The sequence below is a fragment of the Chenopodium album genome, chromosome 23, assembly GCF_948465745.1.
Source record: "Chenopodium album chromosome 23, dcCheAlbu1.1, whole genome shotgun sequence".
Taxonomy (NCBI): Eukaryota; Viridiplantae; Streptophyta; class Magnoliopsida; order Caryophyllales; family Amaranthaceae; genus Chenopodium; species Chenopodium album.
This window is the reverse complement of record NC_137856.1, coordinates 2,931,263-2,948,116: the sequence shown is the minus strand read 5'-3', so window position 1 is coordinate 2,948,116 and position 16,854 is coordinate 2,931,263. Positions and strand designations below refer to the sequence as shown.

The 16,854-nt window shown below is 30.5% G+C and overlaps 1 protein-coding gene across 3 annotated transcripts; it reads left to right on the top strand.

Moving 5' to 3' along the window:
- Positions 1-6,899: 6,899 nt before the first annotated feature.
- LOC145608487 (putative mediator of RNA polymerase II transcription subunit 26b) lies at positions 6,900-11,444 on the top strand. 3 transcript variants are annotated; one of them, XM_081664104.1, is made up of 9 exons: positions 6,911-8,393; positions 8,584-8,652; positions 8,775-8,857; positions 9,585-9,637; positions 9,773-9,888; positions 10,026-10,053; positions 10,172-10,476; positions 10,579-10,669; positions 10,824-11,444. In XM_081664104.1, exons 1-9 carry the CDS (start codon positions 7,815-7,817, stop codon positions 10,943-10,945), a joined length of 1,446 nt encoding a protein of 481 aa, XP_081520230.1. In that variant the 5' UTR covers positions 6,911-7,814; the 3' UTR covers positions 10,946-11,444. The 3 variants fall into 3 exon arrangements, with proteins under 3 accessions (XP_081520229.1, XP_081520228.1, XP_081520230.1); XM_081664103.1 differs by lacking the exon at positions 10,026-10,053 and having other exon boundaries at positions 6,900-8,393; positions 10,132-10,476; positions 10,582-10,669; XM_081664102.1 differs by lacking the exon at positions 10,026-10,053 and having other exon boundaries at positions 6,908-8,393; positions 10,132-10,476.
- The last annotated feature ends 5,410 nt before the right edge of the window (positions 11,445-16,854 follow it).

The window sequence follows — 16,854 nt, the reverse complement described above, 5'->3', positions numbered from 1 at the left end:
GATTGGATTTAAATTGATTGGAGCTGAACTGAACTGAAATTAAATTAAGCTGAAGTGAATTGGCCTTAGTGCTAAGAACCTATTGACTTCATGTTTAGGCCCTATTTTTTTTTTTTTTGCCGAATTTCTAATCATTCAAAAAAAAAAAACTCGAATAAGGGTCATCTAGTTTAAATAAGAGTTAATAAGAGCAATTCAAGTTTAATCTACATAAAGTCTAGGATTCAAATCAATAAAGTGAGATAGATTAAGATAACTTTATATAATTGAAAATTGGGTAAATATAGTACTAGTACACCCTTAATATCAGATACTTTCCCCACCTATTTAAAAAAAAGAAATCGTTGCCTCAAGAAATGCATTTGAAGTCTGTTCCTAATTTAATTACTCTGTATTTTTCCTAATTAATAAGTGATACGAAGTTGGTAATTAATTAGTTTGGTTGCGGTGGTCTACTTTGAGTTTCTGACCATACTACATCTTTATTCTAAGAGGACTCTGTAAGGTTTGACCCGTTTCACTGAATTATTATATAGTCAAGTGGTCAATTTTTGTATATTCAATTACCAATTTATAGAATCACACTTGAAGAAATAGTATGAATGTATGGTACAATAAATTAACATATCGTTTTAAAAAAAATCAAGTACTCGTAATAAAATTGAAATAAAACAAAATCTTTGTTTTGATTTATTGAAAGGCCTGGTTCCAACACCTAATATATATTATCAAATAATAAATATCAAAATAATTCGAGTAAGTTTTCATTTATATTAGTATGAGTGAGTTTTGTTCACATAAAAAAAAAAAAAAAAAAAAAAAAAAAAAAAAAAAAAAAAAAAAAAAATCAAGGCTAATCATTTTAATCAAGATATATCATAAATGACTAGATTTATATTAGTATATATAGGTGAAGAACTGAAGATTAATTATGCGCTTAATTAGCTTGATTCAGATAAGTACAAATGAATAAGACGAAAAGATAAATTCAAAAACAAATGAATTAACCAATGCTTATGCTTATCTAAATAAAAAGATACTCCGTATCAAATTATAACGATGATAGGTAATGAATCTAAAAATCCATAGGATTATAAAATAATGGTCTCTTAATTAGTAGACTTTTCCTTGTGAGTTAGGTAACCATAGGATGGAGAATGGGGTACATAGTAATTGAGTGAAGTAAACGCCTTTGCCAAAAACAGAGAACTTTTATCCACTACAATTACCCGTACTTTTTTCACCTCATTTTAAAAAGAAAAGGTCCAAAAAAAAATTTCTTTTTTTCCCAAAGAAAAAAAAAAAAAAAAAAAAAAAGATGTTGAGGTTTTTGACCTTTCTAAAATTAAACTCCATGTGTCGGAAAACTGACTAAAACGTCGTTTTTCAGGTTTTTACTAGCGTGGCACCGTCACATCTAACGTCATCCAAAAATAAGGTACACGTGGCAGTAACCCAAGAGGTCCCCATAATCCAAATTCATTTCCTGCTAACTCATTTTGGCATTTTCGTCACTCGTCATCAAGCCGCCGAGTCCTCTTGCCCGTAGAATTGTTTGGACAACATTCACTTCTTCGTTTTCTTTCACGTGTAACACAGTTTTAACAAAAATATATTTTAAACCCGAGTATAGGAAAGTGTTAGCCTGTTAGACACTATTTCCTTTGTTCCTTAATTAGATAAATTGAATGAACTGCAAGTATATCTAGTAATCATTAGCACAAAATTTATTTACTCGTAAAAGTTAATATTTTGAAAGTACACATTTGTATAATACTAACAAGATATCACATAACTTTATTTTTTCTATTATTAATCAATACTATATACTAAAAGACACTAGCAATGACACGTGTCATCTCCTGGTGTGTCCTTAATTTTTTTTTTCTTTTTCTAAAAAAAACAAATATTTCAATAAAGGAAATAAATCATTTACAAAAATCATATTATTATTATTATTTTTATTTTTACATATTCCACATTAACATGTAGTAAATACTATATACTAAAATACACACCAGCAATGACACGTGTCATCTTCTGGTGTGTCCGTAGTTTTTTTTTTCTTTTTTAAAAAAAAAATATTTCAATTAAGGAAACAAATCATTTACAAAAATCATATTATTATTATTATTATTATTATTATTATTATTATTTTACATATTCCACATTAACATGTAGTAATTATTACATTTAAAATAAAAGATTTATTCACAAATTTTTCTAAAAAAAAATGGGCAATTATATACCAAAAATCAAAATTTTAAAATACTCTTACAATAAGAAAAAATATTGCTCAGATTTTTTGCCTACTTTTGTTTTAGTTGTGTATTGGAAGCTACAATTAAAATTGCAAATACCAAATTAACATATTTCATACTTTTATTATTTCTCGACCAATTTATGATTATACGGAGTACAGTAATACTTCTCAATCAATACTATATAACTAAATATATAACTAAAGATAAGATCACCGTGCATGGCACGGGATCTAACTTAGTAAACTATAAAAGCTAGTCAAAGTAAAATTTGTAAATAGTGTTAAAAGTTAAAAAGTGTATAGCCCTAAGGACTATATATGAGCATTAAATATATACTTAGGGTCTGTTCACTTAAGCTTAATTTCAGTTTAGTTCAGCTCTAATCAATTCAGTTCAGTTCAGTTCAACTTCTAATTTCCTTCTCTCATAAAATATTCATTTCAACTCTATTTAGTTCAGTTCAGTTTAGTTCAACTCCAATAAGTTCAGTTCAGTTCAATAAACGTGAACAGACTCTTACTAAAATAGAATTAAGTTGGAAATTTATGACAAAATCACGCGTAAATCGGTGTAATTAATATTATTTTGTCTTCGATATTTCCTCTATCTTTTAGCTTCTTATACATACTCCCAAGGGCAATGTTTATCATTTTCCTTAATATTGTATGTAGGAGATCCCACAATATATCGGATAACATATAAGAATGGGAAATCTAGGGATCATATATATCAAATAAATAACGAACTAAATGTAATAACATTAACTTCTTGATTCGTGTGTGGTTTACTTTAATGTGCATAATTTGCCAATTTCAAGTGACCTGAGAAAGATGCAAATGTACATAAAGTTAAGAAGTTTCCAATCATGAACAACAGAGAGAGAGAGAGAGATATCTATATCTATACTTTAGTATTTAAAAACACAAACCAAAATTGACACATGTCATCATTCTTTCTCACCTTTCTTTATTCATTCTCCCTCCTTATGTTTTCAAAGAAATTCTCTCTTCATCTCCCCCTTTATTTCTCAATAATTTTTATATTTTGTAATCTTTATTTTAATTCAATAACAAATTAAATTTCCTAAACCTTCTCCTCTTCTCATTATTCCATCTATCAATTCAATTTATTCACATTCATAATTCATTTATTTAATTTGACCCCTTATCTTCCCCCTCTTCTTATATAAATACAAATTTTCAATAAAGATTTTTTCACACTCATTAAGTTTCAAAAACTAAAAAATTAGAGAAACATCTTTCAAAATTCTATGTGAAATTTCTACAACAATGAGGATGATGATTGAAAAGGAAAATATTGAGGTGGCAAGAATACTATGGAAATTCCATAGGATGACATTGTTTACGTGCCATGGGGCTTTAATTTTGAAGATATTAAGCGCAATATAAGAGCCATATATTGGTAAAGACTAAAGAAGAATATCATGCCTTCACATTTCATGTAAAAATTGTAAAATTATATTAAGTGTTTGGTATTTACAAAGTAGTTTTTTATACAAATTGTTGATTAATATATCATGCGATAGAGATATGATTTTACGATTTTAAGCCATTTTTTCTACAACTATTAGTCTATTACCACTAATTCATAAAATATTATAATATGTCAAAAGACGATAAAATAAATTCATTCAAATAATTTATAAAGGGGTTTTTTTTTTTTTTGTGACAAGATAATTTGTAAAGTTTCAAATAAATTTATAATTTAAGCATAACCCGTGCGTAGAACGGGTCCAAAAGCTAGTTTAACTTTAAAATAAATAACCGGCAAAAGGTATTACTCAGATAACAAAAAGTGAATTAATTAGAATCTATATGTAAACGTGTGATTCAGATTTCACCATACTCTAATACTAGATTGAGTAATTAAGCAGTTGTATAGTATTTCAAAATTTGAAATTCTTTAATTTTGATCCATCTCCAACCTCGATCATTATCGTCTAAATTGATTAAGACGTAAATATTGCAGTTGCAACTTACCCAAATTTATAAAAAGTAGATATAATGGCGATGGATTGAAAGATGAGTTGACATATTTCATGAGTGAGTAATTGCATGAAATTAGGGTTTAATTAATAAAGGAATTAATCTTGCTGCTTTACCCTCCAACCTAGATCACTACTATATATAGTTTATGTTGATTATTAGCATACATACATCATGTGTAATAATTGTAGCTCGACAAAGGCCCTACTCTTTTGAGTTTCTGGGCAGAGAAGGACAGAGGGCTAGGTTTCCACACACTACGGAGTAGAGCAAAACAGAGCAGGGTAGGGTAGGGCAGAGCAGAGTAGAGTAGAGCAGATTTCAGCAGAGTAGAGTAGAGCAGATTTCAGCAGAGCAGAGCAGGACAGAACATAGCAGCTCTAAAGAACAAGGTCTAAATATAATTAATGTATCGAGTAATTAAGTAATTGTATTAATTAGGGTTCCAAAAATCGAAGTACTATAATTATATGGTTAACCATATAAATGAAGTACTGTTAACTAATCAAGTAATTATATATCTAAAATTAATTACAGTCAAATTGATTATAATGTCAACCTGATTTATAAAAGGTATATATAGAGTCGATGTATAGCCAGAGTAATAAGTAATTGTAATTAGGGTTAAACAAGCAACTGATCTAGCTATTAACCCTCTAACCTCATTATAGCTTGTTATAACTGTATAACTGAATTAGGGTTCCAAAAACCAAACTATCGTACATTCGTTTCTTTTTCTAATTTAAACTTATTACTTCGTATAAGTTACTTTCATTTATAACTTGTTATAAGCCTATGATGTTTAACATATTTAAGAGTCAATTAAACGTTAATCTAGTCACGCAAATTATTTATAGTTACCTAATTATTATGGAGCATAAATCAATATAATTCTTGACGTGCCTCTTGGTCGGTAGTCTTATTGATTCTTTTTGGAATTTGTTACATTCTTTGGATAGAAAAGCTTCACGAGTAACACGTACAAGTCAAAGATGAAATAAAAAAGAATGAAAATCATGGAACCCTTAAAAATATCATTTTGATCAGAGGGTTTTCCGCTGTCGTAACTTTCTTTAACAATCTAATGTGCATGTTTAGTGCAACATGACTCACGAGTAACACGTACATGTCATCCAATAATAAAGTAATTTAGGCCCGGTTTGATTCACCTTAATTTTGCTGAACTGAACTTATTTTTACTGAACTGAACTTAATTTTACTGAACTGAAATTATTTTTACTGAACTGAAATTATTTTTACTGATTTTCTATTATAATTCTTCTTTAAGAAAACTGAATTTTACTGAACTGAACTTATTTTTACTGAACTGAAATTAATTTTACTGAACTGAACTTATTTTTACTGAACTGAAATTATTTTTACTTAATATTATTTTTTTAAGGTGAAGAGAATAGGGCCTTACTTGTATTTTTTATTTTTGGAAACTAAAATAACAAATATAAAAGCAACAAATAATAATCAATTAACAGGATCAAGATAAGATGATTCACCTAATCAATGTACAATTTTGCATATCTTTGTAGCACAAACTTTTAAATAAAACGATGTTCAGTAAATTCGTTATAAAGTGACAATAAAAGGCGCAAAAGTTACATTAAAACGCACAAAAGTTATTCTGACATATATAAGAGTTATTTATGCTTCATTGATAAAAATTACTGAAAACTGGGTGTATATAAAAGTGATTGATCTTTGTAGACCAATGTACGTCAAAAAAAAGATATACTACGTTGTTTTTTTTTTTTTTTTTTTTTTTTTAAAAAAAATATTGTAAATGATTCATCCTAAATATAATTTGAAGTTGATTACGGCAATCAACCCATCACCATTCTAAAGATAAAACTTGCCTTTTTAATTACTTTCAAAAATGTGTTTAATTGTAATAATAAATTAATAATACGTAGGATATATTGTTTGTGTTTTGATTAAAGGCATTTAAGCTCAAATAGATAAGGGCACTAAAAGTTAACATAAATTAATATTTATTAGCTAGTATACTTTGAGTAGATAATATAACTACATGTATAGCTACAGAAGTAATTATACTCGTAAAATTTTCGACATGAGTTATTAAAACAATACTATACTATAGAAGTTTAGCTTGATCCGTCTTTTATAAGTACGTAAGTCTAAGATCCTTAGAGATATTCTACAAAAATCTTCCTAATCAATGACCACTTAATAAAATTAAAATGCAACAAATCTCTTGAAATCAAATCTATATCAAAAATCTAATCAAATAAATAAATATGACGGAGTAATAATTTTTCTTGCTTATTTTACCTTTTGTACTTTGACAAAATAATACGGATTATGAATTCTTCAAATCATTTTAAGTCCTAGTTTACATTATATAATACAGAATACGAGTATAATATTACGGTAATTATTTAATACAATATTTTACAGTACATTTTATTAATCAAATAGACATTTTCCCACGCGGCCCCGCCACAATAAAAATAAATAAAAATATTCTAACAAATAGAATTTGTCTAAGCAAACAAGCTCTCCCTTGTGTCAAAATGTGTGTTGAGAAATGTCTATGTAATTTCTGATTCCAATATCTTTCCTTATCTATCTCTCTAGATTTTCTCTCTCTTCTGAATAAATTATAAAATCAAATTCAATATATCACAGTATTTGTTTCCTTAATTTAATTATTTCATTCCAAAAAACAAAGATAATTAGAAGGAAAGAATTGTGATTAGAGAGAGGAGATCAAGTCAAAAGAGAGGGGCCAATTTCCTTAAATTTTCTCAATTCCCAATTATTTTTTATTTTTATTTTAATAATATTTTAATCCCCTCTCTTTTTTCTCTCTCCTCTCTTCCTCTCACTTTCCTTCCTCCTTTTTGTCAAATTCCTGTTCCACCTCCATAAAAATTACTCGGTGAAATTTCCAGAAAAAAATTTTAGACACAAAAACAAAAACAAATTACAAACTTTGCTCTTTTTTCTCTATTTACTTAAACTCATAAAATCAATTTGAACTCCAAATTGATTAATAATTCAACTTAATAAGTCTGTAATTAGTTTTTTTTTCTGTTTTAATTAGTTTTTCTGGGTTGGGTTGTTGCTTCATTGCTTAAATTTGTTGTTCAACTGCCCCTTTTTTCTTTTTAATTTTCATTTTATTTTGCCATCTCTTCAAACTCACTCCAATCGTCTTCATCTTCTATCAGAAGAAGATACAGAGTTAATTTTTTTTATTAAAAAAAATAAATTGTTTTTCATTTTTTTTAATTTTGGTAGAATATAATAAAATATTCTTGCGTAAAAAGTTAATCCCATATCAGAAATCAATTGAGTTTATTCTATTCCGATTCTGTTTTGATTTCTGATCGTATTCTCTTGATCGAACAATTTCTCCCAAATTTCACATTTTCCCAATTTTTATATTTTCTGGGAACTTTTTTTCTGGGATTATAAAAATCTGGGTAATCAAATTTGGTGATTTTAGCAACTGGGTATTGATCAAAACAAGTTTTTAGGATCTGGGTTATTGAGAATTCGATCAAAAATGACCTCAAAACCAGGTGTTCATAATAATAATAATAATGGAGGAGGAGGTGGAATTGGTGTTGGTCTTGAAAATTGGAGAGATTATTTCAGAAGAGCAAATTCTGATATATTCGATATAATCGAGCACGCAATAATGGTGGCAGCTTCAGATTGTCCAAAGGAATTCCGAGTTAGAAGAGAGAGAATCGCTGAGTTGCTATTCACATGTCGATTAACGCGGTGTTTAGGGTGTGATCGAGTCGAGTTAGCGGTTTCCGAGGTTGATGAAGGTGTTTGTGATGGTGATGTTAAGGTAGTAATTAAAAGTGTTAATGATGGGTTTAATGTTGATGATGATGTTAATGGTGGTGGTGGTAGTAAAGGGAGTAAGGTTAATAGTACAACTAGGGAAAATGAGTATGATCAAAATGATATTGATCAACATATTGCTAACTTGGATTTGGATATGATATTGAGTCATGAGAGTAATTTTAGTTTTGATGATGCTGAGGCTTTGACTAATGAGATTGAAGAAGCTAGGGAGGTTGTTGATGAGGTGTTGAGGATTAAGGAGATACTCCTAAACAGCCAGGATCAGGTAGATTTTATTGATACATTTTCGGGTTTTTGATTTCGTCGAAAATGGATGTTTTAGTCTATTTTGATGATTTTGTTATGATGTTGTTTAATGGAATTGATGCTAGGAATGTGTAATTGTGTTTTTTGATTGGATTTTTGTTTTTTACTAGGGTTTTCTAATTGTTGTTCTTGTAACTGTTTTATTGCAGTCTGATTCTGTGTTGTTCGAGTCGTTAAGGAGGTTGCAATTGATGCAATTGGATGTTGATATCCTAAAGGTTTGAGCTTCAATCCTTTGTTGTTTATGGTTATAAATTGCTTTAAATTTATACAGTAAGAGTAGGTTGCTTAGTCTTGATTGGATTGAATTATGATCTAAAGGAAATTTTGCTGGTTTCAGACAACTGAGATTGGGAAGGCTGTTAATCGCATTAGAAGACATAATGCAAAGAACATTCGTCATCTTGCTCGGGCGTTAATTGAGTATGGTTCTACTACTCTTAACAAATGAACTGATCATGTGTCTTGTCCATTGCATATTGGTGTACTTTGAGTTCTTGCTACTGTTAATGAATGATCAGTGCTGTGTTTTGTCAAAGAGCTTGCCATGTTAGTTAATGGTGTTTCCTCTATGATTGATTAGTGCTGCTGCTTTTGTTTAAGAGTTCAGCATGTTTGTTAAAAGTATCTCCAAAATGCAAATGTAGACCCATCATTGTCTAGTTGATGGTGGTGAAGTATGAAGATGACATGAAACTGAAAGCAAGAATGATGTATGATGCTATCTGATTTTCCGGCTTTAAGAGCTTTGAAAATCTACAAACCGTTATGGTTGGTTAAAATATTGGCACAGTTATTACTCGTTATTAGTTTTAAAAATTTCGGTTATGCTGCCCTTCCAAATGTGAATGTGTTCGAATCTACGTTACTTGATTGTTGATTTAATTAGGCATAGTAATTAGCTGTTTAATTTTTGACTTAGTATATTCTTTTCCTTCCAAATATGAACATGGACATAGATGTTCGAATTGTGACACGTGATGCTTGTTTTAGGTTCAGTAATTAGCTGTTTGAATTTCCAAATATGAACATGAATATATGAAATTGCTGCATACGTGATATCCGTATATAACTTTTAATCATTCTAGTGCTGTGTTTCTTTCACCCATTTTCCTTTGTTAACAGTGTTATCGCTGTTTTGTGTTGACAGTGGATGGAAGATCATTGTCGATGAGTGGGTGAAAGCCTCCCAAGAACATGGAGGTAGTGTTCTGCTTGTTTTGGTGGTGTTATTCTGTATTTGATACTTTATGCAAGTATATGATTTCAAGAGCATTGATTAATCTAATTTCTGATATCATAACTTCATATTGACTTATCTTTTCCCCATTTGTGCAGAAGGAGGTACCCCTGATTCTGTTAACCCATCGACAGTTGATGAAGAAGAAGGGCTTCCTTCTCCACCATTGGAGGAGGGGGTATTTTTCTCAACACAACATATGGATTTTACACAGGTACTTCATTTGTTTGTCAATGCCATTATGTTATTATTAGGAATTGTTCCAAAGATGTGTGATTGATGATTACGGTCCTTGCTTTTTGAAACTGACTTTCTTCTTGTTTCTTTGGTCATGCTTTTGCAAACATGAAGTTTTTTGATGGCATGGATGATGATGGAAGTGAGTTACACTTCCTTTCCTTTAGCATAGTCTTATATAGCTTTTGTTATTTGGTTTTTTCTGAATTCCCCACTTAAGAATCATGATGATGATGATGAACGGGGAAATGTTGTTTCAGATCCTCGAAAGGGTGGGGAATTCAACAGGAACCTGGAAGCCCGGGAAGCTGGAAGAAAGCCTTCAGTGGCTAAGCAAGATCCTCCTAAGCGAAGAGAAGAACCTAAACAGGTAACTCCCCTTCCAAAGGACAACAAGGTGCAACAAACGAAAAGGCAAGAGCCCCTTTCAAAGCCTAACAAGCCCATAAGCGTGCAATCTGGCCCTGGTAGACCTGTAAAACCCAATGGGGAACAGAATATCAACAAAGATTCTAAGGTTCAACAAAAACCAGTGATCCAGAGAAGGCCACCTCCTCAACCTGAGGTATCAAGTTCCCAAAATTTATACCATAATTAGGTTTCAGGATAATATAATGTTTTTTGAAAGTTTAGGGTTTAATCTTGTTTCTGTTGCTTGTTGGATCAGAAGATCAGACCTTCGAGTGACAATGCTGTCCAAGAGAAATTAGAAGCCACAAAAAGGAAACTTCAGGAGCGATACCAACAAGCTGAGAATGGTAAGATGAGATTCTCATTTAATTCTCGGTTTACATTTTGTGCAAACTCTTTTATGAACAGACATGTCATTATTTCCAACTCCAAGTTAGTTTAACTGAAATTAGCGACCGAAGTTTACTTCTGACTGTCATTTTTAATTTTGTTGTTAAACAGCAAAGAGGCAAAGGACCATACAAGTAATGGAGATACATGACATCCCCAAGCAGGGGCTTGCAAAACCAAATGCATTTGGTAAATTTGGCAACAACAGGCATTGGGCGAATGGCAGGAAATAATCTGTGTGATATTCTTCCTTTCTCGTTGACATCAGGCGAATTTTTTCCATTCGGTGGTTTACATGCCTACAATTTGAGAGTTAGCTGTAAATTCTTTGGCAGAAGTTTGAGCTTAGCCGACATTTCGGGGAGGATGAAGCCTCATTGGTCATTCGATTCTGCAGTGTTAGGGGAATAAAGCCTCCGGGAACATTCTTTCTTGATTTATCAGTCATTTGAACACCTTAGTATCAGCGTACTGATCTTATTTACCGGAGTGTGTTTCAGTGACTGTTTTCCCCTATCCCTTTGCTACACTGCTCCTTTGTTACATAGCTCCTTTATTACAAACCTGGATTATACATGAAGATTAGCACAGAATACATGTGCATTTTCATAATCTTACTATGATGTGTAACAAAAAATAAAAGTACATATGTTACTTCACAAGATATAGAGTATATATCTGCAAAGAAATAAGGATCTTGTGCAATTTGTGTCTATTGGACACTTGTGGTTACCTTTTTTCTTCTTTGGGTGGTGGTTGATAGGCCGGGGTTGAAGTGAATATTTGGTTCACCTTGCATCCGATTTTCGAGAATTTCTTGTTTAGTTGATGCTGTATAGTTGAGAGATGATAGACAAATCTCTGTAGTAATTTTTGGTACTTAGGAAATTAGGGGAGTTTTGGGTATTTACCCAAAAAAATAGGGGTGAGCGAGGGTTTTGTCTCGAACCTCTCTCAACCAAACACCTTCTGAATGATGTTTAATGTTCTTCATACTTTGGTGATAGACAAAGATATACATTGATGTCATTGACAGATAATGGTAACATATAAGTTTAAGATTCTTCAGATCTGGTACATACTACATAGTACTCCGTAACATGTTTAGTCCAGTAAATCACTAATCATAGAGAGCAGAGCAGAGACATTTATTCTGTACTTAAAAGATTTTTGGCATTGGATAATTACTTGTGTGCCCCCTATGGTTCAATATTTTCTGATATTGGAGGAAAAATTCCATTATGTTTTTCAAGTGGAAGGACTGTATAAAAGAAAATCATATACTTGATAGGATTATATAATTATTTGACTTTCAAAAATTAATTTTAAAAAATTACTTGGAGTAAAATTAGTGATTAAAGCAATGAGTCAAATTTCACTAGTGCTGAACTGCTGATACTACCTATATCCCTAGAAGTGCCTAAGTGGAAGTATTAAAGTCAAATCTAGATTTTAAAGGGAAAAAAAAAATATTATTTTATGCCTTTATGAAAATGCTAAACAAATATGTGATGTCTTTAAGGGCCTGTTCTCTTCGAAATATTTTCAGTTCAATTCAGCTCAGCTCCAATAAGTTCAGTTCACTTCTTAACTTCCTTCTCTCATAAAATATTCAATTCAGTTTAGTTCTGTTCAGTTCAGCTCCAATAAGTTCAGTTCAGTCCAGTCAATTAGAACAGACCCTAAGTATTTAATATTTCCTCAAAGTAGAAGTAATAAGAAATACATGTAACTTAATTATTACAGTATGTCGAATTAACGAATTTTGTCATTAATTCTTAGCTTAATATTATCCACCCTATGAAATCTAAAAATGTATTTAATGCATTTGTAACATGAATCCTATTTAACTCCTCAATATAGTTGCTGATAGTTCATCTGATTTGCCGATTCAACTAATTAGTGACACTGATCTCCAAAGTTAAAATTATTACAAGCTGTATTAATTAGTTTTAGGGTTTTATTCTTAAAACAGTTTGAATCCATAAAAGACATTGTACGTGAGTTGAAACTATTATAGAGTATGATATGGATCTATAAAAAAAATTACTCTAGTTGCCCTCAAGGAGAAATAAAAGATACAAAATGCCAAAAATGGCCTTGGAGCTAAGTTATTGAGCAACAAATGTAGATATAGCATGCTAAAATGATGTCTTTATTATTTTTTTTTTAAAAAAAAAATGCAAAATGCCAAAAATGGGCTTAGAGCTATCTAATGGAGAGGCAACAGACAACTTTAGAAAGACGCCAAAAAAAAAAAAAAAAAAAAAAAAAAAAAAAAAAAAAGAGGAAAAACAAAATGCAAAGCAAAAGCATCATTTATCTCCATTAATAATAGTGTTAGTTGTTGGTAGACTTCAGCTATAATTGAGACACCTACTCTCAAACTAACTGCTTAGCCTTTGCTACACATAGCATATACTCTCTTCTTACTGCACTTTGCGGTTGCCCACTTCTTATTGTTTTCATGCCACCACTAAAGTGAAGTCTTATCAACACTCTTTTGTTCCAACCAACATTTTTTTAGATCCTCAATCCTCTGTAAGCCGTTAATTCATTCGTCTCAACATATCAATATAAATTAATTTAGTAAACGGTTAAAATTATGCGTTTAACGACTGATATGTCAAACCGTGTAAACTAAAAGATAAATGAGTATATTGCTTGCTTGGTCTTGTTTGTGAATTGTGTACATGCAATGAATTTGCACAGAATAGAAGACCTTAGCTTGATCACAAAGTTGCAACACTAGAAATAAAATACATGTAGTTGACTAAAATGAGGTAGCGTACCAAAGTAGACGCGGGAATATGTGCTTTGACCAACTTGGTCAATTTTAACAAAAAAACTATAATATGAATTCCGTATTATACGATATAAATATACAAAGTATAATTAAGAAGTTTCCCTCAAAAAAAAAAAAAAAAAGTATAATTAAGAAGTTTAAGAAATCTGAAATTACATGCCAATATTTTGTTTTCCGTTTAACTTTCATCCCAATTGCTACATTCTTTAACCCCTTAATTTAGGGAATATTAAGCAACTCATTTTGTCCATTTGCATTTGAATATTACGCTATCTGATCATAAAATAAGATAGCATATATCGTAACAAAAATTAAAATTGCATAAAACGATTTCAATTGTAATCCATTTATGCTTATTCTAAATTACATCGACATAAGTTAATTTAAAGCTATTCATCATAATTTATAATCATAATTTGCATAAAGTCTTATTCTTTTCACCCTATTTTTTCCAAGAAAATTGATTTTGGACTTGGAGTAGAAAAGTCTACGAAGTTCGTCTTTATCTAATTATAGACTCTAAACAATTTTTATTTTTAATATAATATAATGAGATCTTGCATAGAGATAGAGAGTGTATGTTTGTTTGTCTATTAGGCTAGAAAAAGTATAAGGAAAGCAACAAAATAAATTAAACAAACATTTTTCTAAAATTTACGGAGTACTTAATGTTTGACTTCTTTTAATTTTTTATTTAGATGAACATGGAAGTGTTCTTTCTAAATAGCGAGGAGGCAAATTAACATGTTAACAATTTTTAATAAGAATTTTATTAAGGATTTACCTTGACTTCCATCTAAAGAATCAAATCACAAGAACCTTTCAAATGTGTGTTATTTGTCCAATAAGTTTTCTCTAATTTATTTCACACGTCATACAATTCAATAAGATTTCTTCCTTGCAACATAGAGTTTATTTGGTCAATATACATCTTAATAATTTTTTACTTCGTAGTAAATAAATATAAAAAAGTTACTATGATTTAATAGTGCATGTCATATAGCTAATAATTTTAACGAGATATCTAATCATAGTATAAACTCTTTCATATTGCAATAATAAAATAATTAAAAAAAAAAAAAAAGACAAACCACGAATATAATTCTTGAGAACCTTGATATAGTAATGTATCGAAACATGGGTATTACTGAAGAATGCCCTTAAAAATGTTCTCTTTTCTTTATCAAAGCTTCTTACATGATAATAACTATAAATGCAAACTTTTGCATTGATTTTTATCCTATGGAGTAACTTTTGCACTAACACTAGAATATATTCAGTGACAACATTATTCCATACAACTTGATGTAGTTATTTTGATAATCAGCTTTATCAATTTTGGTATGTATATACTACTTCACCTTATTTTTACTTATTTTAGAAAATAATCCGTATAAATTGATTTATAGAATATTATGAGGTCATGTGGATAAGAATTAAATTAAATGAGGAAATGTAACCAAATTTGTTCATCCTTATAAAAAAAATTGTAGTCGTACAAATATTTGGTCTTATAAAAAAATTTAGAAGTGGGACCCACACGGTTGGCAGCATATGATATGCGCACGTGCAGGTTGAATGTCAGTGAAATTGTATACTCGTAAATAATGTAGTCGTCGTTTTTTGTCCTTTTTAAAACTCATCAATATCAGGATATTATTAATTATTTTTATTTAAATACGAAGTGGCTCCCTATGTTGAATTGTTGACTGTGAAATGCATCCTATCCTACTCTAGTCTAGAATATTCCACTTTTAGCTTTTATTACTGATTTGCTGTCATTCTTTCCCACGGTAAAAATAATTCTATCCATACTAGGTCTACTACGCTCACTTCCTTGCCTCCCAAAAACTACTGTAATAATAATAAGGGCTTGTTCTGATTGACTGAACTGAGCTGAACTAAACTGAACTAAACTTTATATTTTATGAGAGAAGGAAATTAAGAAATAAACTAAAAATTATCTAAAGAGAATATGCCCTAAGTTGTTCATGGTGATAGTGTGTAAAGATGGCACTAGGTTAGTTCAATCTGAGGCAAGGCAAGGTATGTATGACACTGTATGTATGAGCTTGGTATAGGCATAGCATGATATTTTATCATGCATGACAAGTTGGGCCACTTTTTATTCGGGAGAAGCACGATAAGATACGAGTCGGCACAACATCACATGCTTAAATTAATAAATTAGACTTAGGCAGACATACAAGCACAACGAGACTTGGCACCCTACGCAATCAACCTTATAATCAGAACACGATACTTAATTATCTTGTGATTGAGTTGTGCTAACCCCAAATCATGTAGGCTTGACATCTGGCATGTATGTTACAACCCACAATCATCTCTAATACTCCCTCCGTCCCCTTTTGATAGTCCCTTATGGACAAATTTTAGTCCTAAAATGTTCACCCCATTTGCTTTTTTCAACAACCATTAATATTTTTTTTTTTATTAAAATCCCCTCCAATTTGCAACAATACTTGTGCAAATTTATTTTCCATGTAAATTTTGTTTTCCCCATGTACTTTAATTACTTTCTCTCTCCACTTTTTTGTATACCCAATGTCAATTTACTTTTTCAATGTACTTTTACTATTCTTATTTTTGTTTATTAATTCCCGTGAAAAATGCCCATAAGGGACTATCAAAAGGGGACGGAGGGAGTATTATACAGCAAACATAAAATAAATCGAAAGTTTGGTACGCTTAGAAAATTGCAATGTGGCTTAGGAATTATGTTTTCGATGAATTGCAATTTGTGATTTGGGTACGGTTTTCAAAATTTATTAAACCAAATCGCATCGCAAACCATATTAGACTTGAGGCTTGAGAAAAGGGACACACACTATATAAGTACAAGAACACTTGAATGTATGCATACCAAGCATTTATAGTGCACATAGCCACATATTAAGACAGATGAGGCATCAACTGTGGGTTAAAATGGTGACATCTATAAATTGAATTGGAGCATATAAACTAGTAAAGTTTGTTGGATGTGGGTCGGATGATGAATTTTATGGTGGGGTGTGCAACTAAAACAGAATAAGCGACTATACATTGAATCCCACAAACATGTCTGCGAGTACCAAATTTATATCATCATTATTTTTACCTTTTTTTCGTCTTTATTACAAGTGTTTTTTTTTTTTTTTTTTTTTTTTTTTTTTTTTTTTTTTTTTTTTCACTTCACTACATAGTAGTACATTCTTGAATATATCCTAGAACCCATAATTTCACAATTAAATTCATTGCACTTTATGCCTTTTTCCTCCCATCCCTACCCTTTTGCAGTAGACTTTTTGGGTATGGACGTATGGTAATTTGGAATTG